The 24,653-nt window shown below is 39.3% G+C and overlaps 1 protein-coding gene across 1 annotated transcript in view; it reads right to left on the minus strand.

Annotated features, from left to right (window-relative positions):
• Positions 1 to 2,256: 2,256 nt before the first annotated feature.
• The window catches only part of bco2a (beta-carotene oxygenase 2a), a 58,708-nt gene continuing 36,311 nt past the window's right edge, over positions 2,257 to 24,653 (minus strand). Inside the window, exons 9-12 of the mRNA XM_048237075.1 lie at positions 5,547 to 5,684; positions 4,979 to 5,161; positions 4,728 to 4,838; positions 2,257 to 3,313 (exon numbers count right to left, since the gene is read on the minus strand). Of these exons, the coding sequence (XP_048093032.1) occupies positions 3,197 to 3,313; positions 4,728 to 4,838; positions 4,979 to 5,161; positions 5,547 to 5,684 (549 nt within the window). The 3' untranslated portion in view covers positions 2,257 to 3,196. The remainder of the gene's footprint in view (positions 3,314 to 4,727; positions 4,839 to 4,978; positions 5,162 to 5,546; positions 5,685 to 24,653) is intronic.

Raw genomic sequence — 24,653 nt, forward strand, 5'->3', positions numbered from 1 at the left:
GAAAAAAAAAAACTTTGACAATCCCTATATGACCGCTTCGCTAGCGGCGGTCATAATAATGACCAGAATGAACATCAATTTTCATGTGCTCTTTATGTAATTAAAACTTCATTCATACAGTAAGTTACAAAACTGTGCAAAATACAAAATGTAACAAATCCAGTCAGACATTAGGAATGTATTAAAGGTTGTATCAGCAATGGCTGGATAACGTCACTTCTGTTGACGTTCAAACAAAACAGAGAGCTAACTCACGACTCCCTCCCCCTCCCTCCCGTGCAATTGAAACTCTCCTGAACACTTTAATTGGTTGAGACACTTTTTTGCCTTTGAGTAGTTGGCAACACTTGTTGTCAGCAACTGTTTTTGTGTGCAGATCTCAGAGCCTAGGCTGCCTACAGAGACACGTTTTTTTGACGGCCTACTTATGGGGCAGGCAGCTAGCGGATCGTTAGGAAAGATTAGATGAATGTGATCATTTATGTTTGGGCCTTTTTTGGGCCTGCAATCGCTGATACAACCTTTAAAGCGTATTAAACTGTTTTTCTTCACAACAAATGTAACAACTTCAAAATAATTGAAATTAATTAATTTAATTACAGTAATTTACAATCACTTTGTTACTATTTTCAGAACCTTGATGTAATTTTTCACAACTCTAGACACAAAACTCACAACCAATGATCAAAATGCAGAAAACCCTTTTCTCAAAAATCACCTGTTCAATGACACAACTTACTATTTCAAAAGGCAATTCACACATTACATTTCAAATGAGTGTCATTCATTTCCTTAAAATGATCTAACTATCAATTGATACAACTGCTCAAAATGATAAGTAACTGTTTCATTACTCTTAATGCATAGTTGTATGGAAACAGACAAACTATCTTCCATGTTTACTCATGAAAGTTTCAAGATACTGTAACAAGATTCATTGTCACCAATTAGTTTTACAGTACTGTCTTTTATTTTATTTATTTTCTATTTCATAGCTCATTATTTTTGCTTTGATTCAAATAATGTTGTGATTGTACTGTAGTGTTTTGCATCAATATATTATAAACTTTGTTCAATGATTCCACTTTATTCTCTCTACTACTGCAGTACTTTTACAGAGATGTATGTAGTACCATAATGAAACCTGTATCACCTATTTTGTTCTACACTATTTAATGATTGTACGAACAATGACACAGTGAAACTATTGGTTGCTTGTGTGCGGGTGATCTATAGTTGTCAATGGTATTTCACAGTAAATTTGTTTTTTGAACCAATGATTGTGCAAGTGCACGATTTCTTTAAAGATGTGAATGCACAATGCAATGTTTTGAACATTAGACAGCCTGTGTTACAAGCAGTGTTGGGAACATTACTTTAAAAAAGTAATTAGTTATAGTTACTCACTACTTGTTCCAAAAAGTAACTGAGTTAGTAACTGAATTACTCTATGATAAGAGTAACTCGTTACCAGGGAAAGTAACTATTTGCGTTACTGTTAAAAAAAAAGTTGCTATATGTCAAAGAATTTGGATTTTTTTGAGCAGTTTTGAGCAGCCAGTTGAAATGAGTAGAACAGACAGGTGTTTGTAGGCTACATAACTTTCAAAATGTATTAGATAGATAGATAGATAGATAGATACTTTATTGATCCCCAAGGGGAAATTCAAGATATTGCACATCGATAGACCTACGGTTGACTTCAGCCTGTGTCATAGGTTTTTGTTGTGAGGCAGAAAGGTCTAGCTTTTGCTGCTTGGAGGACTTTGCTCCAAGTGCTTCTTTGCTAGTGGATGGCGAGCTATCATCTGTGGTGGAGGTATCGGTGTTTTTGGCCACTAGCTTTAGATGCGTGTGTGAGATGCCTCATTAAATTAGAGTTGCTTACAACGGATGTCGACAAAGTCTTCGCTCATGGACATAATGTACACATTACATGCACGTTCTTGCCTTTGACCACAATGAATTTGAAGTAGTGCTTATATCTCCACCTTAAAAATGCCAACTTTTCATCAAATTGCTCCTGACCTCTGCTGTTTCGTCGAATCTCTATTTTAGCTGTTGCGTGTGTGTGTGGCGCGTGTGCTGGCAAGTATGTAAAAACACTGGCTCTGATTGGCTATCATGAAACATGACTCTGCCTTAGCCAATCATAATCGCCTACGTCGTTATTAACCCACCTCCTCACTAGCTGTGAGCCAGGGGTGCGTTCGGATTACACAGTTTTTCAATCAATGCATAGTAACGCACCGCATTTAACGTCCAGTAACGTTAACGGCGTTGTAACAACGGGAAAAGTAATTAATTAGATTACCCCGTTACTGAAAAAATAATGTTGTTACCTAACGCCGTTCTTTTAAACGGCGTTATTCAAAACACTGGTTACAAGTGATAATCGTTTTGAGTTTTGTGTCTAGAGTTTTGAAAAATGACATCAAGGTTCTGAAAATAGTAGCAAAGTGTTTGTAAAAAATGTTATAGATTAGTATACATATATGCTTGAAGAAAAACATATAACAGAATTAATCAACTTATGACTAAAATAGTTATTTAACATAACAATGAAAAAATGATATAGATACTTATATAAAGTATATGGGTTTCACATTTGAAGTTCCTTTACTTTTGAAAGGTCCTTTGCATTAGGTTTGCACCTATTCTTGATACATTTTCACTCACCCACCCCACAAACTGCTTCAAATCGTTACTCTTGTGTCCTTTCCTCCCATCTATCTTGCACTTCAGAACTGTGTAACAAATGGCACTTCGGATCATTTGGCATCTCCCTGACTATTCATTTGTATTGAACCTCACTTTGGATTATATAGACACATAACTGTACTGTAAACATGTAACATTTAAAATAAGAGTTTAGAAGGCACAATTATGTAAGTGTTGTCTTAATGCAGATTATTACTTGACACACTGCAGTCTTGGAATAGAGAGAGAGAGAGAGAGAGTGTGTAAAAAAAGATGTTGAGTCTGCACTGTGCTCTGATTGTGCACAAGCCTGTTTGGTGACATACCATATGTACACACCATATAGGCACAATTATGTAAGTACTGTTTTCATGCAGATGATTACTTGACACACTGCAGTCTTGGAATAGAATGAGTTTTCCTGTCAATCCTTCATTAACAGTTGAATCTTTGGCCAGTGCTGTCTGGCCCCTGGATCAAGGTGGCAGCTGCCTGTCTAGGCAGTCGAGTGGAAGGCGCCATGGAAGCCATACGGGATGTTGACCGGTACTTCAGCCCTGCCCAGCTCCTCAAAGGTCTGAGCGTCCAGAACCAGCAAAAATGTTCCTTTATCCTAGAAAGAAAGAAATCTCTATTTATTCATATGAATACATAACACATTATAATACATACATACACACTTGAAATCTGTCTGAGATAAGAGTGCCCTGTAAGGAAATTTGAATATTAACATTTTTTTTCTTATCCTTTTCACCAGTGAGGACCCTAAATTGCACCTAAATGGCCAGCAGCGGCACTGATGATAATGTATCTTTTTGAGTCATATTGCATTGTTCCTCTTGTGTAAAACAACATTAAGTGAAGCATACAATGTCATATCAAATAGCAATGAGTGACAACATTGTGTTTATGAGGAGGGGAACAGAATATCACTATCCTCTCAGACACTGATAATAAGCATTATGCTGTGGTGTACTTCCTGCTGTCCAGACCAAGTAAAGTCATTATGGATGAAATCTATCTGGGCCTCTCCGTTATTTAACAACGCAAGTCATTATCATGCCTTGTAATTCTTACATGCTCTAAAATGTTCTGTAACAAATCATTATCATTAGAGTCTTGATGGGGGCAGCCGTAGCCTACTGGTTAGGGGTTCGGGCTTGTAGCCAAAGCGTTGCCGGTTCGATCCCCGACCCAGTAGAAAAAATGTGGGCGGGGGGGAAGTGGTTGAGCACTGCTCTCCCATGGCACCTAACCCCTCACTGCGCCGCTGTAGCAAGGCCTCTCACTGCTACGGGTTAGTGTGTGCTTCACCTCATGTGTGTTCACCGTGTGCTCTGTGTGTTCACTACTGTAATTCACAGATGGGATAAATGCAGAGACCAAATTCCTTGTACAGGCAAGTATACTTGGCCTAGAAACCTGATTATTTTTACATTAGAGAGTTTTGATCAAGTTTTAACTTGACCCAGTTCCCCAACACACATACACTCCACATACTGTATCCTCCGATGAAGGTGTTGCCAGCTGTCAAAACACATCTGGATTTATGAGTGAATGAACATTTATGAGTGATTCATTATAACCTAGCCTCCTCCACTCACTCACAGCACTAAGGTAATTGCATTGCTGTCAGGGCTTTGAGCACAGCTATGGAGACTGTAGCTCTGTGACAACATTCTACACATTTTTAAACACTGCACTCTGCTATTGATGTTTTTTAAAGGATCTATGTGTAATTCTCTAGGGTGCGCAGCCACACAGCACTATTCTAATTACTTTCATTGTATGAAATACTGCACCACACATGGGGCCACACATGGTACAAAGTGTTTTTTACAAGAGAGCCAGCCTGGCACTAGCTGTTTTGCATGCTAACTTTAGTGGGTATCTGGGCAACACAGGTGTTTTTAACAGTTGTTTCTTCACACTCTGTTGATATTTCAAAGTCATTTTACAATCTGGCACCTTTAAATGTGTATTTCTGAGATTTTATGAAATTCTTAAGACGTGTGACTGTAGCTTACCTCAGTGGGGGTGAGCACCACTGAGAGGATGACCCCCTCGTCCTCGTCAACCGCCTCAGGCGATGGAACAAAGACTGGTTCGGAAGGGAAGAGACCCTCCTGGTACCAGGACTGCAGGACAGAAAAATTGTTATGAATCTTCCTGAGTTTTCCCATTATGTTTCCTTTTATTATACATCCATTCTATACCCACAACTTTCCTTATACAACTAAAAGCAAACCACCTATGGCTGACCTGGTTATAAATTCACCTTTAACTGTTTGCCCTCCAAGTCCATCTTGAGTAAGGAATCCCCAACCAGGTGTCTGAAGCCACATCCGTAGAAGTAGCGGTAGGCTTTGGTGTTACACCTGTTATAGTTTATCTGTGGGAACTCTAAACCGCCAAAATCCTCAAGGTCGTCGCCATGGAGATTCTCATGGGTGCAAAACACCTAAAAGCGAGGTGGGATTAATTATACAAATCATAAAGTGTGTGTATGACATAAAGCGTAGGACACTTAAGGGTGCAAACAATTATTTTCTTAAACGATTAATCTGTTGATTATTTTCCAAATTAACTGACTAGTTGTTTAGTCTAAATAATGTCACGAAAATGAGCACGAAGACAGCACAAGATGATGTCCACATGCCAAGGATATTCAGTTTCATGTCACATTCAATATTCAACAAACTTGAAACCCAGAATTGTGAGTTGTTATCCCTTCACAACAAAAATCACTCAAACCGATAAGTCAATTACCAAAATAGTTAATTGATTAATTGCTGCAGTCCTAACACACAGAGAGTAAGAGAAGCGTAATTGCACAAACATAATACCTTGTCATTTGTGATTTTCATGGCTGTTGCTGTGCTGTTGGGCTGTGTGTTGAGGTTTTGGTTCATAGGTGTGTCATTGTTGATGTCGAGGGGCAGCACAAAGCGCCGAGGGAACGCCCTGGACATCTTGTTGTACACCTTCATGGAACAGACATGGTTTGTTTGATTAGTGCCTCCAATGCACACATACTGTATGTATTCAGACATACTGTGTGGTAAAAATCCCAGGAACAACTGCTATACATACTAGAAGTAGGTAAAGAGTAAGTTGTAGATCCAAGCAAGTACACAAGGTTCCTTTAAAAGCAGGATGTTTTTGGACAAACTGTCCTTCAGCTTTTCCAGTGAGGCAGAAAGTAGAAAAAAAATTAAAGTGTCAAATTCGATCAAGTTCTTCCTTCTGCTTTTGTTCGAAACTCATTTAAGTGCTCCTCACTTGAACAGCTGAAGGACATTCCTCTGAAATATCTTGCTTCAAAGAAAACATGAGCAGTAGACTAGATTCATCGCTTCTAAAAGCAGATGTGTATGTGTATGTGCATGTGTTTACATATCTCACATAGCAAACAGGGAAGAAAGAGACAAGTGTGAGAGTGAGAGAAAAAAAGGGAGAGAAAATAGAAAAACAGTGGCTTTGTCTAAAAGATGCAGTCAGCGATTGTGCAGGAAGTCACGTTTGTTTATGTTCATGTTTGCATTTAAATTTCTTAGCAGATGCATTTGTCCAAAACAACATACATTACATTTTAACCAAGGACCAAACAAAACACACCAGAGAGGTAGTTCACCCCTTTTCTTCCCAGAGAAAAAGTAGTTGATACAGGTGCAATCAGTTTAACTGGCCCTTTGATGGGTCCTAGTTGAGCAGCTGGAAGTTGATACAGGTGCAAATCAAGTTAATTAGTCCATTGTGATGTCATAGTGCTAATGTAAAGCCTATGGGGAAAATAAGCTTGTTTTTTGTTAATATCTCAAAAAGTATAAAGTTTACGAAAGTGAAAAATACATTCCTCAAGTGTCCTTTTCAAGACCTACGTTACAAAGTTTGAACGAAGTTTCTACGTTAAACGGTTGAAGCTGAATTAGACGCAGAAATTTGGTGGGAAGAAGAAGAAGAAGAAGAAGAAGAAGAAGAAGAAGAAGAAGAAGAAGAAGACGACTTCGGATAACAGAACAGTGCATTTTCATGCACTGTAACTAGAAAACGTAATTCCAGGGAATTACCAGTGCATGAAAATGACGCTCGGACAGACATGGTGGTTGCATAGCTTAATAAAAGTTGATAGTTTAAAAGTAGACAGTTTAAAAGTTGAATGTAGATAGTTTAAAAGTTGTTAATAGACAGATAGTTTAATAGACAGATAGTTTAATGGATGTTGATACACATAGTTTAATGAATGTTGAAAGTTTAAAAGTTAAATGTAGATAGTTTAAAAGTTGTTGATAGACTGATAGTTTAAATCGTGTTGATAGACAAATAGTTTAAAGGCTCTATATAGGTAGATAGTTGACAATAACTGACAGTTGGAATGGCTCTAATGTTTGCTCGCAGTTATGCTACCTATTTTAACAAAGCTAATAATGCTAACCAAGTTACTTAGCTAACTTAGCTAATGTTTTCTAGCAGTTTTTTTTTAAATGTTAATAATGGTAATGCTGCTAACTATGCTAACAATGCTAACCATGTGACTTAGCTTACTTAGCTAATCATTTTTAGCAGTTATGCTAAAATGCTAACATGCTAACAATGGTAACCATGTTACTTAGCTAACTTAGCTAATCATTTTAGCAGTTTTGCTAAAAATGTTATAAATGCTAACAAGCTAACTATACTAACCATGTGACTCAGCTAACTTAGCTAATCATTTTTAGCAGTTATGCTAAATTGTTAATTATGCTAACAATGCTAATGATGCTAACTAGCTAGTGAGGACTTTTATTTTTAAACAGTTGAAGGCAGAGGATACAGTCGAGTTGACTGACAGTTGAAACAGTTGAACAGTTGACAATAGTTGAACAGTTGAAAAGTTGGATAGTTTGAAGGCAGAGGATACAGTTGATGGGAGTCATAGTTGACTGACAGTTGAACAGTTAAACAGTTGACAATAGTTGAACAGTTGAAAAGTTGGATAGTTTAAAGGGACTTTTATTTTGAAACAGTTGTGGGCAGAGGAAGCAGTTGAACAGAATCTGTAGTCTTAATAGAGCCATATTGTATGCTTAAAGCCTGAGAGAGTATATAATTTAAAAGTTAAATGTAGATAGTGTAATGGATGTTGATAGACAGAAAGTTGAATGGATGTTGATAGGCAGGTTGTTTAATGGATGTTGATGGATAGTTTAATGGGTGGATGAGTGAATGGTTTAAAGAGGATGAATGGATAGAAAGTTGGATGGAATGTGCCTTATATCCTTGTAGAATGGAGAGACACAGAGAGAGTTGGCCTAGTTCAGCAGAAAGCAGTTGATACAGGTGCAATCAGTTAAACTGGCCCTTTGATGGGGCCTAGTTGAGCAGCTGGAAGTTGATACAGGTGCAAATCAAGTTAATTAGCCCATTGTGATGTCATCAGCCCAATGTTAAGTCTATGGGGAAATTTTGAGTAGTTTTTAATTAATAGTTTAAAAAGTATAAAAGTTACAAAGATGAAAAATACAAAGCCCACATGTCATAAGACCTACGTAACATAGTTTGAATGAAGTTTCTAAGTTAAACAGTTGAAGCTGCATTAACTGCATTAGAAGAAGAATAATAAAGCTAAGAATAAGAAGCCTAGGAAGAACAGTGCATTTTCATGCACTGTATTAAGAAGAAGCCTAAGAAGAACAGTACAGTGCATTTTCATGCACTGTAATAAATCGGATAACAGTAGAGTGCATTTTCATGCACTCTAACTAGAAACGCAATTCCCAAGGAATTACCAGTGCATGAAAATGCAAAAGTTGTGATGTAAAATAACATGTATAGTTAAAATAGATAATACAGAGCTGGTTACTGCGGTGATCCAAGAACAGACATGGTGGTTGCATAGCTTAACTAGATGTACCGCATAGCGGTACAAAATATGACCGCCGCTCAGTCCTGTACATCCATTCCGTGAAAATAAATAATATAAATGAATTTGTCTCCATCTTCTACTCCATCCCCCACTCTTGAAACTTTTGTGTATGCTTGTTTGGAATGTGTGTTTGCGGGCCGCACACAAAGTAGCCTACTGGCGCTGCAAAGGTGAATAGATTTGTAACACTTGCCAAAAAATTTGTAGCATTGTTATAAAACCTTTAAAATATCTAAACAATCACAATAGGGCAGTTCATCACAGTCCATCCATTGCAACTGGACTGATGAAAGGTACACTAAACACTTCACACACTAAACACCAGAGGTGGAAAGTAACGAAATACATTTACTCACGTTACTGTATTGAGTAGTTTTTCTGTGTATTTTGTATTTTTTAAGTAGATTATAAAATCGGTATTTTAAATTTTACTTGATTACATTTTGAGTGAAGTATTGTACTTCGCTACATAAAAAATCCCATCCGTTACTTGAGTAAAAAAAAAAAGTTAAGACTAACGAAAACAGAAAGAGAGAGAAAAGAAATCGCGCCCTAAACCACTAGCCTAGTGATAATGATCAGCATGTAGCCTACAACAGGACATCAAGCTGGCGCCATGCAGTCTTTCTGAAAGGGATGGAGATGGAGCTGGAGCTGGATCACGAGATGCATCAGATTACATGTGTAGCCTAACCTATGAAAGTGTATTTTCCGCTATTTCAATGGGTTGTCTCAGTTCGTATTAGCACTAATGATAGCTGTGATATTCAAGCAAACACCATGGGATTTCGTGTTTTGACGTTTGTGCTCACCTTTCTTTGGAAAGAAGTTTATTAGCAGTTGTTTCCCCTCATTTTGATGTCTCTCTTTTTAGTAACCTAACTTGGCTTTCTTGGAGAAAACATTGCACCAGCAGCACAACAATTAGCGGTCCACTATTAGCGATGCTCGACTAAATAAACAAAAGATAGACTACCTTATGAATCGTGCAGGCGGACTAAACCATTTAGCTCTTTAGCAAGGGAGAGTGACCTTAGACAGTTTTCACTATGTTTTGTTTACAAAATCCAGTCAGTCAAACTTTCATTCATGACAATTCTGACATTCATTTTGACATTTAATTTGGAAGTTAAAATATTCAGGTAAAATAAATATATGGTGGACATATATATATTTTTATTTTTATTTTTTCAGTAATTAGCTTAAATTTCCAGTGAGTCTATTCGAAATTTTCACCACACATTATATTAACACACATATAAAAAATCCAAACATAAGAGTTATGTGTATTAAAGTGGAAGGACACAGGAAAAAAGTACTGAACGTGCCTACTGGAATTTCTTCAATACTTTGTGGAAAAGCCTTTGTTTGTAAAGACAGCTTCAAGACCTGTATGACAAAACGTATTAGTCACAGTATCAGGTGTGATTTTGGCCCATTGTTCTAAACAGATTCCAGGGGTCCCTCTTGTGAATCCTGATCTTTAGTTACTTCCAGAACTGTTCAATTGAATTTAATTGAATTGGCTGCCTTCAAGTCTTTCTGGAGCTTACTCCGAGTGGTCCTTGGCTTTTGGAATTGACTATCCTTCTGACTCCCTGGTCAGAAATATTGCGAGGAGATCCTGCATGGCAGTGATGTTTCTTCCACTTGCAGATAATGGCTCCCATGCTGCTTACTGAAATGCTTACTTTTGAAATGCATCTGTAACCAGTTTCATTGATATGTTTTGCAACAATAAGGTTGCAAAGGTCTTGGGAGAGCTTTTTGCTTTTATCCATCATGAAATGTTTCTTGTGTGACACCTTGGTAATGAAAAACCTTTTTATAGCCCATCAATACCAAGCTTATATTAATTTGCACAGATAGAAAGGATAACTACTCTAACTACTTACAGATTCCAGCTCGTTCCTTCCCTTTCCTTGCCTTAGTGCTTTTTATTAGCTTGTTCAATACTTTTTCCCTGTGTTATTCCACTTCATTACACATGACTCTACTTATGGAGTTGTTTGGATTTTTTTTATGTGTGGATTACCTGAGTTATTACTAATGCCTGGTGAAAATGTTGTACCCCCGTATTCCACTTTTCATGGGCCCTCTCCTCCATTGGGGCCCTATACTTCCCACTCTCCCCCCCAGTTCGACGCCCTTTAATCTGCTGAACCTTCTGCTTGTTTCCAAATATAAAAAAACAACTCAACATTGGCCTCCCTGCCTCAGCTGCCTGTGAGGGGCTTTTCAGTTGGATTACTGTTCACTGCAAAGTTTACATGGGATGAGTGCAACTAACTTTGAAAATCAACTACTGCTCAAACTTAAAGGAGAACTCGGTGATTTTTCACATAGATCTCCATTTCTCCGCGTCACCGAGTGCTGTCGGTATGAACAAAACTGAAACAATCGGTTTTACCTAGCTCGAGTTGCTGCAGCTACAGCGCTACACACTGGGAGCATGAACATGGCTGCCTTAGCTGCTGGCTGCAGCAACTCGAGCTAGGACCAAAGTCCTTTTCAGGCAAGTACCTCCACTTTCGGCGGCCATATTGCAAACTTTTTTTGGGCACTTATCGTGCATCTATTTCGGCAGAAATGCGTGTGCGTAAGGCTTCACAACACCAATCTTGCTCCAGCAGCGAGATCACAACAGATGATTGGCACAATGTCTTTACAGCACACCACATGATTGGCTCAATGTATTTTACAACACACCACATGATTGGCTCAATGTATTCACATGTCAACGTTTTGCCGCGGAAGGGTTGTGATATTTGTAGACAACTGGCTAACCCCATGCATTACTATGGAGGATTTTTTGAGTGCTGTATCTCCTCATTAGAAAGTCTCTGGTAAAACTGGTTGTTCTGGAACCCCAAAAAAAAAAAAAAAAAAGTAACTAAGTAACTTTTACTTAAAGTACATTTTAAATGAACTACTTTTTACTTTTACTTAAGTACATTTTCAGATCGGTATTTTAACTTGTACTTGAGTAATGTTTCATCAAGGTATTGGTACTTTTACTTGAGTACAATATTTTCGTACTTTTTCCACCTCTGCTAAACACACTAAACACTTCAAAGACCAAGGAGATGGTGGTGGATTTCCGAAGGTCTAAGCCCGCTCTGCTACCAGTCTCCATTGATGGGGTCAATGTGGAGGTGGTAAGCACTTACAAGTATCTGGGTCTCCACCTGGACAATAAACTGGACTGGTCAACCAACACTGATGCACTCTACAAGAAAGGTCAGAGCAGGCTGTACTTCCTGAGGAGGCTGCGGTCCTTCAATGTGTGCAGCAAGCTCCTCAGGATGTTCTATCAGTCTGTTGTGGCCAGCGCCCTCTTCTATGCAGTAATGTGCCGGGGAGGAAGCACAAAGAAGAAGGATGCTGGGCGACTTGACAGGCTGGTAAGGAAGGCTGGCTCTGTAGTGGGAGCTGAACTGGAGTGCATCACTTCAATATCTGACAAAAGGACCCTAAACAAACTGATCAACATCTTGGACAATGAATGTCATCCACTCTACAGCACAATCAAAAACCAAAAGAGCTTGATCAGCTGGAGACTTCGCTCACTGCCATGCACAACTGAAAGGCTGAGGAAGTCATTTGTTCCTAGGGCCATTGAACTGTACAATGCCTCACTAAAGGGAAGAGGAGAGATAGACTTCTCTGCTTAGTCTGCTTAGTCTGTCTGCCTCTCCACCCTCTCCATGTCCATGTTTTTTGAGTACTGACTGCCCACTACTGCTTACTACCGTTTTACTACTGTATTGTACACAGCCTAATGTTTTCTCTACTGTTTTACTGCTACACTGTTTTTTTCATGCTATATTAGCACACATGATCAATGGCTGCGGTCAGGCTTCTGATACAATACTGAATGAATGAATGGCTATAACCCTATTACCTCAACCTGTTCTTGCACTGAAATAGTTTTTTTATTTTACCTTGTCTACATTACACTTTACTCCCCTATTTGTCTATATTATTTATGCTGGTCTCTAGACCTTACTCTTGCACTGTTGCACTACTTTTTGCACCTTCACCATGACACTCACTCACTCTCTTGAGCACCTTGCCAGGCACACATAACTAAGGACTATGGCTGGACTACTGTTTGCACCTTCACCATGACACTCACTCCCTTTAGCACATCACCAGTCCTGGCCCTGTCACTACAAGCGTCTTATGCTTGATCACCCTCAAGCACATTGGACTTTCTTAATTTAACTTATATAGTGTATTTAGTTTTTAGTTTTGTTAGTTTTCTTATCTGTCTTATCTTCTACTGTCTTTATTGTACAGTGGAGTTTAGTTATATGTTTATACTTACACTTATGTTTACCACTTCTGCTGTAAGTGCAAGTTGTGTGGTATGTCTGTATGCTACCGAGACCCTTGAATTTCCCCTTGAGGATCAATAAAGTATCTATCATCTATCTATCTACACCTTTAGGCTACATTGTATTTGGGAAAAGCAGGTAGCAGCATAATGTATTTATTTATTTATTTATTTATTTATTATTAAACAAAAAAATCCCTGTCAGTTCCATGCAGTTTTCAACAGCTCAAGAAGAGAGGTCATGTCATGGATTTTTGTGAATGTTTCTTCTTCTACATATGCATAAGTTTTCAGAAATATATTCAGCTTTATTGTCAATGCACAAATTAAATACCAGTAGTCTAAAACAAAATGCTGTTGTACCCAGTGGTGCAAATAACTGACATGTCCAAAAGGGCCTTCAAGACAGAGCTATTCTAAATGCAAAAATGCATAGAGGGAGTTATGACAAAACCGTGACTGTTAACAAACTATAAGCTATATAAGGTAGGCCCTATGCTAGGCCTATTACACAACATAAATTGTCACTAGGCTATGCTGGCGACCCAAATAAAATCTCCTTTGGGAACCAATGGCTTACAGTATCAAGCGGACTTAAGCTGCCACCTCTTGGCGAAAAGTTAATAGTTTTGCATATCAGTAGTAATACATTTCACGCAGCTGTGTGAAACACGGAAAGCGACACTTCTAAATGGAACCCAACCCACTGTACAGTAGCTCAAGGTCTATGGCTGAAGCAGCCATAATGAAAGCGTTATCATTGTTTGGATACTTCACACACACGTGTTTTTTAATCGCATAGACTACTACTACCAAGCTGGAATCAAAGCACATCGACTCCCCTCTCACACCCTAAACCGCGCCGAACAAAACAAAAGCGTCTCAGTCTCGGTATAGCCATAGGCAAAACTGTATTGGACCGGTGTAACAGTTGGTACTAAATCATCCATCGCAAAGAATGATTTTTGTAGCACGTGCAACAAATATGTGTAGGTACAGCCCTGCCATGGATACATCTCTCAACGTGCGCTCTAAAACATTTGGTTTAAATGGAGATGTAGATGGTCCGTGTAACGCTTTGCAGTGCTTTGTTCTATTTGCTCCATCCATCTGATCCAAATAAAAAATGTGTTCAAAAATCCAATTTTCAATTTTTTTTAACTGGTCAGCAAATAGATAATTGCAACTATTTTTTAAATGTGTCATTAGTCACGCAAGATCTACATTGCGGCAGTGTACTCAATAATTTGAGTTGACACAAATTATTCACTTTGAAGAATTTATGTAGTTTCAGTCCTAGTTACTTTACTTTGAGCCATGCTTTTCCTTACTTGAATCACCTTTGAAAATAGAGGGTTGAAGTAGCCTATATGGGTGTTTGGGAATGAACGCTGTCGATCAGAGGTAGGCTATATATCTGCATTACACAGGCTATCATTATAACAGGCCGCTAACGGGTTTGTGCTTCACATCTTTCCGAATATCACGCCGCTTGTAGTGTATTCCGTTTACTAGGATTTAATTGAAAGTGAAAGTAGACGGGTTGATCAGCTGCGTTCTGAAGAATGCTTGATTCAAGTTCAGTGTGTGTGGCGCACTTCTCAGCAGAAGCCATGAAACGGTAAAGGTCAACAAATTGATTTAAAAAGACATCATGTATGAAGTTTTTCCCCCCTCGTTTTGGCTTTGCATCGGGTTCGCTGTCAGGATTTTCCGATAATGAATCTCGTGATGCTGATATTGAATTTTAATTTCTGCGCGTGTAAGCTGTGCTTGAAGTTAGCTGTGACAGACCTTACAGGTTTTCAAAGCCTGTCTACCTTAGGCCTACTACATTGTTTAGTTAACACCTTGTCATTTCGCGTTTGTCCAGCGGTTCACCTCCGTGAACCTTGCGCCCCTTGTCTAAAACATATTTCAGGATGCCATCTCACCATTAGAAAACGTAACGTTATGGTGACTGTGCGAGATCAAAGCTTTGGCATACTTAGTAAACGTCTTGCACATAACATTGAGCTGAATATTTAGTGGAAATAGCCTACTGTAGCATTGTGCTGATAGATAAAAAGTCGTCAATTTAAAGGCGCAGTCCGCATCTTAACCCTAGCTCTCCATTTACAGTAGTGTGTGCGCTTGTAAAACTAGTGTTGTAGCCGCTTACTCGCCTACACAATCCTGGTGCAGTAGCTTAAAACAGAGCCTACCATTTATTTTAGGAGGAGAGGTGTAGGACCTACAGTGTTACTTTGGGAGGAGAGGAATCGATGTAATTTTATTATCTTTGGAACTGAAATATCAACAACCTTCAAGTTGCAACCTCTTCAATCAGCATCAAAATATCAGTAGGCCTATCACATGATTCACTATTTTGTACGTAGGCCCAGAGGACTGTTAGGGGGCAGGCTATATATTATCAAGTAGGAGTATAGTAAATAATTTAGTCAACATTTTAACTCAATGTTGGTTTAAGTTATAAACAAAACATGCTATAAATGGAAAAAATCCATGGTTCTGCGTCACTGTTGGCAAAATGATCATGATGGCCTATATATTTCAGCCATATTTGGTTTAGTCTTGTGTAGGTCTATAGGCTACATCTACTTTGCTCTATTATAAATGCGCCACATTTTGGAGTGCAGGGGACAAGCCAAGATGGACTATGAGACATACGTTCACACTTGGTATCATGTTTCAACACACTTTAGGTCAGTATCACACTGGATTTCTCCTTTAACCACTACACCATCATGGTTATAGTTAGTTTGTTTATTTGTCCTTACATGGGAAATTTGTTTTCACATACCATACAAGCCTCACAGACATGAAATACATAGGTTATTGCTTAAGAGAAAGCTACACTGTTAATTGAACACGCGGGCATTGCATACATGGTTATTGCTTAAGAGAAAGCTACACTGTTAATTGAACACGCGGGCACGCCTGTCGACACCGGTGAAATGCACCGAAGGTTCACTTAACTTAATAATAATAATAATAATAATAATAATAATAAAGCTTTATTTGTATAGCACCTTTCATACACAGAATGCAGCTCAAAGTGCTTTACATTTGAAGCATGTAACACAATAATAGTCAGTCAGTCATTATCAATCACTTTTCTTTGCTGTTTATGTTTTACTCAGCAACATATCAAAAATATAGAAAATGACGTCATAAGACTGGCAGCCTTAACCCTCTTACCCCCCACAAGCACGCCATATGGCAACTGTGGCAAGGAAAAACTCCCATATTCCAGGAAGAAACCTTGAGCAGAACCTGACTTAATAGGGGGAGCCCATCTGCTTCTGGCAGGCTAAGCCCTCAATAGTAGCAGATGTAGAATAATCTGAAAATGTAGTCTACAGGATAAGATGAGTTAACTAAAAGCTTTCCTGTACAGGTATGTTTTCAGATCTTTTAAAATATTTACTGAACTCGCCTGCTTGATGTACAGAGGCAGGGTGTTCCATAGTTTGGGGGCATAATGGATAAACGCAGCTTCTCCACTTTGTTTGTGGAGCACTTTGGGGTGCGATTAAAAGATTAGAATTAGATGATCTAAGTTTCCTTTGTGGTTGATAAGATATTAAAAGCTCAGAGATATATGAAGGTGCTATGCCATTCAGAGCTTTGTAAGTAATTAACATAACCTTAAAATCAATTCTATAGGAAATAGGGAGCCAGTGCAGTTCAGCCAACACAGGGGTGATGTGTTCTCTCTTCTTAGTCTTAGTTAAAAGTCTAGCCGCAGAGTTCTGTATGAGTGCCAATTTCTTTAGATGTTTTTGGGAAGACCAGTGAAAAGTGCATTGCAGTAGTCTAACCTGCTAGTGATAAAGGCGTGAATTAGTTTTTCTGCATCTTGTTGAGTTAAAAGGGCCGCACTTTGGCAATGTTTCTCAAGTGGAAATAGGCTGTCTGAGTAACTTTACTGATATGGGGCTTAAAACTTAACTCTGTATCTAAGATGACACCGAGGCTTGTTACTTTTGGTTTGACCTGGTGTGCCAAGTTCCCCAGATTACTAAGAATAATATCTCGCTTTAGTTTTGGTCCAACCAGAAGTACCTCTGTTTTGTCATCATTTAGTTTCAAAAAGTTTTTGCTCATCCACTGATTAATGGAGGTTAGGCATGCAGTGAGGGAGCAAAGGCCATCTGGGTTAGTTGGCTCCACAGAAAGATACAATTGGGTATCATCTGCGTAGCTGTGGAAGTTTACATTATGCTGACTTATGACGTTTCCCAATGGAAGCATATATAGAGAAAATAGCAGGGGACCAAGGCAGCTCCCTGGGCCACACCAAAAAAGGCAAGTCATGTTTTTCAGATACATGATCTCCTAGACTGATATAAAAATCTCTGCCAGTAATGTAGGTTTGAAACCAGTTTAGAGCATTATCAGAGAGACCCACCCACTTCATGAAGGCGGTGAATTAGGATGCTATGATCAATGGTGTCAAATGCCGCACTCAAATCCAGAAGAATAAGGATTGAGACTTTGTTTGAGTCGGTAGCTAGTCTGAGATCATTGACTATCTTTACTAGAGCCGTTTCTGTGCTGTGATTTGATCTAAAACCTGATTGGAATTTTTCAAGGATACTGTTTTCGTTGAGGAAGGTATTTAACTGATTGCAAACAACTTTTCAAGTACTTTGCTCAAAAACGATAGATTTGATATAGGCCTGTAGTTGCTCAGATTGGTATGGTCAAGTTTTGACTTTTTTAAGTAAAGGTTTCACAACAGCGGGTTTAAAAAGCAGTTGGAAATATACCTGTTTCTAATGAGGTGTTTATTACCTTGAAAAAAAGGGAGCTAAGCCATCATATACTTTTTGAGGAATGTAGTAGGGATTGGATCTAAAACACATGTTGAGGAGCCGGTTTGAGTTATAATTTTACCAAGCTCAGATTGAGTAATAGTGCTAAAGGACCTTCATTTTGGGGGGGCTGTTTTTGGGTGTACTATCAAACATATTACTTGTGTTACCAATAGCCTCCCTTATAGAAATGACTTTGTTTTTGAAGAAGTCTGCAAATTCTTTGCATCTTAGAGAGGATGCCTGACTGAGTGTATCAAAAGGTGTTTGATGCAATAGCCTATCAATGGTAGAGAACAACACCCTAGAGTTTCCACTGTTTTCAGCAATTACCTTAGAGAAGTGGTTCCTCCTCTCATTTCGAATAGCTCTATTATAATTTGCAATTTTTTCTTTTTAGAATGGCACGGTGAACCTGTAACTTAGTTTTTCTCCATGTTCTCTCAGCTTTCCTACATGATCTTTTTAGATCATGGATATTTTCGTTCATCCAAGGTGTCAGTTTGCTACAGGGCCTTTTTTTAGTCTTTAAGGGTGCCACTCTGTCAAGCAGAGCCTAATTCACGATTAAGAGCCTCTACCATTTGATCAATGGGATGATGTAAAATATCTAAATTTATGGAGTCTATAAGAGCTATGAACTGCTGTTCTGCTCTAATGTCCAAGAGTCGCGATTTGATTGCAATTTCGGGATGAATTTTTGGAGTATGTAGTACAATATTAAAAGATACACAATGATGATCAGACATATTTATATCATTTACTGATAAGTCTGTGACTTCTATCCCTCTGGAAATGACTAGATCGAGGGTGTTGCCAAGGTTGTGGGTGGGTCCTGTAACATGCTGCTTTAGCTCTAAACTGTCCAACACATTAAGGAACTTACTGGCTTTAGCATCAGTTGTCTTATTGACATGAATATTGAAGTCGCCATTTACAATTATCCGATCATAGCTAGTGATGATGAGCGACATAAGTTCAGAAAACTGGTCGAGAAAGCCAGTCCATAGTTTAGGAGGGCGGTATAAGGTTAATAGAAGTACAGCTGGGTCAGCCTTCAGAGTGAGGGCAATATACTCAAAGGAAGCGAATTCGCCAAAGTTGACTCGTGTGCAACTATATTTGTTTGAGAGAATGGAGGCAATTCCACCACCTCGTTTGCCTTGTCTAATTGAGTGGAAGAAATTATAATTTGGGGACAAGTCTCAACAAGAACAGCTTAGCTGTCTGAAGTCAGCCAGGTTTCAACAAGAAACAGAAAATCCAATTTTTTCACTAATAAAATCATTGATTGCAAAGGTTTTGGTAGTAAGTGCACCTATATTTAGTAAACCCATGTTAGCTGAAAATGCCTCTGGCTTTTGAGGAATATGCTGAGGTATGGAAAGAATATTTGTTAGGTTTCTAGTTTTAAACTTGTCTTTTCTTTTTTCTATACGTTGGGTAGAAATCAACGTTGGAATAGAACTATAAGCATAAGTCATGCTATTGCATGACACAGCTTGATCTATGGTAGTAGTATTGTATGTTACCCTGCAGAAAACATTCTCAGACTCATCCACATGTATAATGCCATTCGAATCAATACCTGGGGGGCGTGAATCTGTAATATTTTCTACAGAATGTCAATGTCTCAGTGTGGACGCTATGTTGTCAGAGAGTAGCCTGGCTCCATGTTGGTTTGGGTGGAGACCATCACGCTTCAGCATACTGGGCCTCTCCCAGAACAAGCCCCAGTTGTTGACATAGGGGATGCTTTGGGAAGCGCAGTAGCGTTTGAGCCAGGTGTGGAGATCGAACAGTCTGGACCATCTCTCAGCACCTTTTCTGTAGGTAGGGAGAGGCCCAGAGATGACAAAGCGTTTTTCTGTGCCCATCAGAGTGGTGATGAGAGTTTTGTAGTTTTCCTGCAGTGCTACTGAATGTGACTTTGGTCACATGACATGGGGATTTTGAACGATGTTTCGAAGCAGTGGTCACATGACATGGCTGTTTTGAACCACGTTTCGAAGCAGTGTTTCGAAACACTTGTGCTTCGAAAGCCTCGACACTGATTCGAGACGTCGGTTTCGAAAGTCACACCCCTAGAGGATTTCTGTTTGATATGTCACATTAGCCGGCTTCAGACCGCTAGGCCAGGCCGTGCTGGGGCTAATTGCTTTCACACCTTCAGGTGCGGGTGCTAACTGCTGCCACTTGGGGGGCTATATTGGTGCTACTGGCCCCTGATTTCTGGCCCACCCTAAACGTTGGGCCACTTGGTGCTAGAGCGGGGCTAGGGGTGAGGTCAAGGTGAAGGTGGGGTCAACCCGTTGTTGTGTGTGAAGTCGAGAAACATGATAGAATGGCACAGCAGTATTTGCTAGTACACCGAGTTTAGAGATAGCGGTTACATCCGCATTAAAGATGTTTGCCTGTCAGTAGGCTAACTCTGTCCAGAGGTCGCCATGTAGCACAGTAGGCTAAAACTAGACTGCATTTCCGGCGGGAACTGCGAAAGTGTGCTTGCCCTGGTCCGGTCAGCAACGTGAGCAGACAGTGGCATACGCTATGCTGAACCTGGCTTGATCCAGGCATTGTAACGGTGCCTTTCAGTGTTGGAGCAGTGGCAATATCCCAAAAGCTCTAGGAGAGGGCTATTCAACTATTGGCTTGCGGGTTGAATGTGATTCGTTGGATTTTACCTTTGGCCTGCCTTCGAATTTAGCTTCTATGACTGAGATCAAATCAATAAAATAAAATGACAGCAGTGATTGGCTGCAAAAATAAATAATGTCACGCGTGTCTTAGCCTCTCAAACTGGGCTATCAGGTAACCTACAGAGGAATTGAAATTATGAAATATGACCAAGGCATTAAAAAGCTACTTGTTTGTCAGGATACTTTTTCACTGATTTATTTAAAAAAAAATATGAACTATGAGTATGAATGTTATATATTCCATCCCACAAATTATGTTTTACTGGTTTATTTGACAAATAATCTATATGGATTTGCTCTATAAAGACCGTATGTCTGTTTGGGATTGTTTTGTGAGCCTGGGGTTGTTTTGAGAGCCTATTGATGTAGCCTATCTCAGAATAAAGGAATACTTCATATTACTCTAAACCACCGTCTGTAAATCAACTGTATACTACTGTCTACATTGCACTATATTTCTTGACCTGTCTCTGTATGTTTCATCACCTTTCTATACTTTGCCTCACATTGCAACACAGCTCAGATCTTTGGTTGCTATGAAGGCCAGTCGTTCTAAATGGATGGTTGCTATGGCCAAAGGCCAGTTCTATCTCTGCCGTTGTCAAGCGGGCATATAGTAGAATTCTGATTAACCTTATCTTATTTAAAACATCTCTATTTTACTTATCCCACTTCCATACAGTGGGTCCCATTAAGAAGTGGCCACTTCATTAAGCCTTACCGTGATTCACACAGCAGCATTAATAAATTAATCTGTCACCACATGCCTATGCTTACGTTTGCAAAGAAAACATTTTAATTTGATCCACATGAAACGTTACATTTCATGTACATGTTGACAATGAGAAGGCTAGTTTTGGTTGTTGGTGGTGTTATTGCATCCCTTAGTTATGCCTACAATGCAAGTTCCCTCGCGATTGGAAGCTCCTGTAGACAATAGTAGGCGATTTCAAAACATCGTTAGGAGTCCTTGCCACTTCTTTTAAGCCGTCACAGGCGTAGGTGCTACTTTTTAGGGCTAAAGTGCTTCGTGAATTACTGTTAGTAAAAAAAAAAAATAGCAGTCCTAAAGTTACGCGTGACGAAGTTACAGTGCAAGCATCTCATATCAAATGACCATGGCATTACGCTAAACAACATAAATCCCAATTAGCAACATAGCACTACATCTCCCTCCTCCCTATAGCTAGCCACACAAGAAATTAATGATACTAAATCTCTGCTTAGCATGCTTCTCCGCTTAGCATTCTAATAACAGAAGGGGCACATTTATGTTGACCACTACAACATGACTCATTATGTCTGTAACGTTAACTGTATAAAACACTTACTTTCATAAAGGACGACACCATCCAGCACATGGAAAACCGATATTTTAGGTTCTTGGCCACAAACTCAAAACGTGTCTCTCTGGCCCTGTTCTAGAATCTTTGCTCTGAAGGCTGTGTTGCTAAGGCAACATCAAATAAAACGAAATGATAGTCTTTCAGTATTAAATGTGTATGTGATTCGAATGGATGTGTGTGGTTTGCAATTAGAATAAACAAGAAATAACATTTCCAATAATTTCCCATGATAAATTACATAATATTTGCACCTTCCTTACTTGGGAATCTCACACTGTATTTCAAGTAGGCTACACTAGTGAAATGTAATACAACGTTGCCACCTAAGCGTTCAGATAGTTCTAGGCTATTTAACATTAATTGACATTGATTGTTTATTTTTCGTCAACTACATGCTTTTAGGAAAACAATCTTTTTTATCATAGTACCCTCTTCAATGAGGCGATTACCAGCTCGTTTTTGTAACAGAGATAGCTGTTTATTATCCCTAGGTTTACAGAAACACCTATTCATATTAATACGTAGCCTATGGAGTGCTGCCGACCACTGTTCATTACGGCCCAGAATGCCTTGCATGTCTTTACAACAAAACAACACAGTAAAACCTAAATGCCCGTAAACATATGCATTTGCATACTTGTAACATTTTTAATAATACTCTCCCATCATGATATTTAACAATAATGAAAAATGTAATTTGAATACCGTCAATGTGAAAACAACTCTATTATGTAAGCTATATATAGCTACTGTTCTCCTTCCTATTTCAGTTCGTAAGTCCATACTATCCCATGGCAGAGCAGGGATTTCTTGATTGGGCAAAGTTGCCTGGAGACAATGTGTCTGCTCTGAGACATTGTGCACATATGGAAGGCAATGTGATAGAAGGTGAATGGTGTGAGTTACCAAATACTCGTGGGTGGTTTGCCAAATGATGGAAACTTTTGGAATATTTCTTTTTTTTTTTTGCCTATGCACCCTCACACTGGAGTCCCCAGTTCATATACAAAATTTGGTATCGATATGTGACAGTGTTCCTGAGATATGGACGACTTCCTGTTTCGGAGCTTCGCCGCCGATTTCGTTTGGCTGTGACGGGCAAACGCTTTCGAAAATCAAAAATCCTTCCGCTAACATTTGTGAGGCTTGGTCCAAGGATAATGTACGTCAAGTTTCGTGGCGTTCGAACCAAATTTGTGACCTGTGAAAATTTAGTTTCGCTTTCTGTTCAATCCAATATGGCGGACGAACGGCACGCCCACCTGACGTCATCTTCGCGACCAACTTACACCGGTACTGACCGGACGTTTTAAAGTTGGAACGGTGTCTCTGTCTCAAAGGGCCTAGGCGCTAGGGCTGACAAAAAATTAGGGAGACGGGAAAAATAATAATAAAACTTAAGAAGAACAATAAGTGTGCTGCTTTGCAAGCACACTTAATTAAAAGTGAACTTATGAGTTAATTAACGTAGACAAGCGTCGCACTAAATTATTCCTGCCAGTGTGTTTTATGCTATCGATATTGTGGAATAGCCTAGGCTACTTAAAGAACTATCGTAAAAGCTCCAATTGAGATCCTGTGGTTGATGTCACGATGTGCACTTTCAACATTCGAACTGAGGAGGGCGCCATTTTGGCAGGGAACCGAGCGACTGGCAGTGACTGAGCGTGCTAGCGCCGCAAAATAAAGTGCGTCACCGTTGTCATCCTCATCGTTCATCGTCATGGTTGATTACTGCTGTGCACCGGGATGTCAAAACTCCCGTGGTAAAACCAAAACAAAAGGGAAGTCATTTTATCGCATCCCCAAAGATCCGGAAAGGCGAAACAAGTGGATTGCAGCCATAAAACGTGCCAGAGGTGTGCTGAATAAAACTGAGCGCTGGGAGCCTACAAGCAATGGATTCCGCTTATGTAGTGACCACTTCATTTCAGGTAAGTTAAGTTAACGTTGGTCGATGGGTTACAGAATATAACGTTTCTTGGTGTTTTGATTACATTAATTTAAAATGAAATGAGCTTTTTATTAGCTGTTTATTCGTGATATGGAGAGCTTACAGCTGACGTTAACGTTAACAGCTGTTTAGGCTACATAACACTAGCGGATAGCATAGGCATAACGAATCAAACACGGGGTTTAGTCGTAATGTTTATGTCATAATGTTTTGTTTATGTTTATTTGTGATATTGATATGATGATGTTGTTGTTAATGTCATGAGCTAACAGCTGACAGACGACAGAGCTAGCAGCTAAGAGCTTACAGCTGACGTTAACGTTAACAGCTGTTTAGGCTAACACTAGCGAATAGCATAGGCCTACATGTAGTTGCTACTATTTATGACCGCCGCGCAGCGAAGCGGCGGTCATATAGGTTTAGTCAGATTTTTTTTTTTTTTTTTTTTTTTTTTTTTCTTTTTCGCATGCCCAAATTTCCGTCAATGATTCCCGGGACACTGAAAGCCTGGGGTACACGAATTCCGCTGAATTGGACCCCCGAAAGGAGGGTAGGGCAGACACAGTTTTCTGTGAATATCTCGAAAACCGTAGGGTTTAGGAGGACCATTTTATTTTTGTATGTTGATCTCAAGGGGCCATGTCAACCCATTCCATAACCACTCATTTCATGTATAGCGCCACCTAGTTAAACACAAAAAAGTAAAAATGAGGTGGTGTAATTGAAGGTATCTGTGACCTAACATAGTCAAAACGAAATTGGAAGTGTAGGATCATTATGACACCCTCTGTATGCACGCCAAGTTTTGTGGAATTCCGTTCATGGGGGGCCACACAATAAATTAATTTATGTTACTATACACCAACTGGCCTGTAGGTGGCGGAGACAGT

This window comes from Alosa alosa, chromosome 2 (genome assembly GCF_017589495.1).
Source record: "Alosa alosa isolate M-15738 ecotype Scorff River chromosome 2, AALO_Geno_1.1, whole genome shotgun sequence".
NCBI classification, from domain to species: Eukaryota; Metazoa; Chordata; class Actinopteri; order Clupeiformes; family Clupeidae; genus Alosa; species Alosa alosa.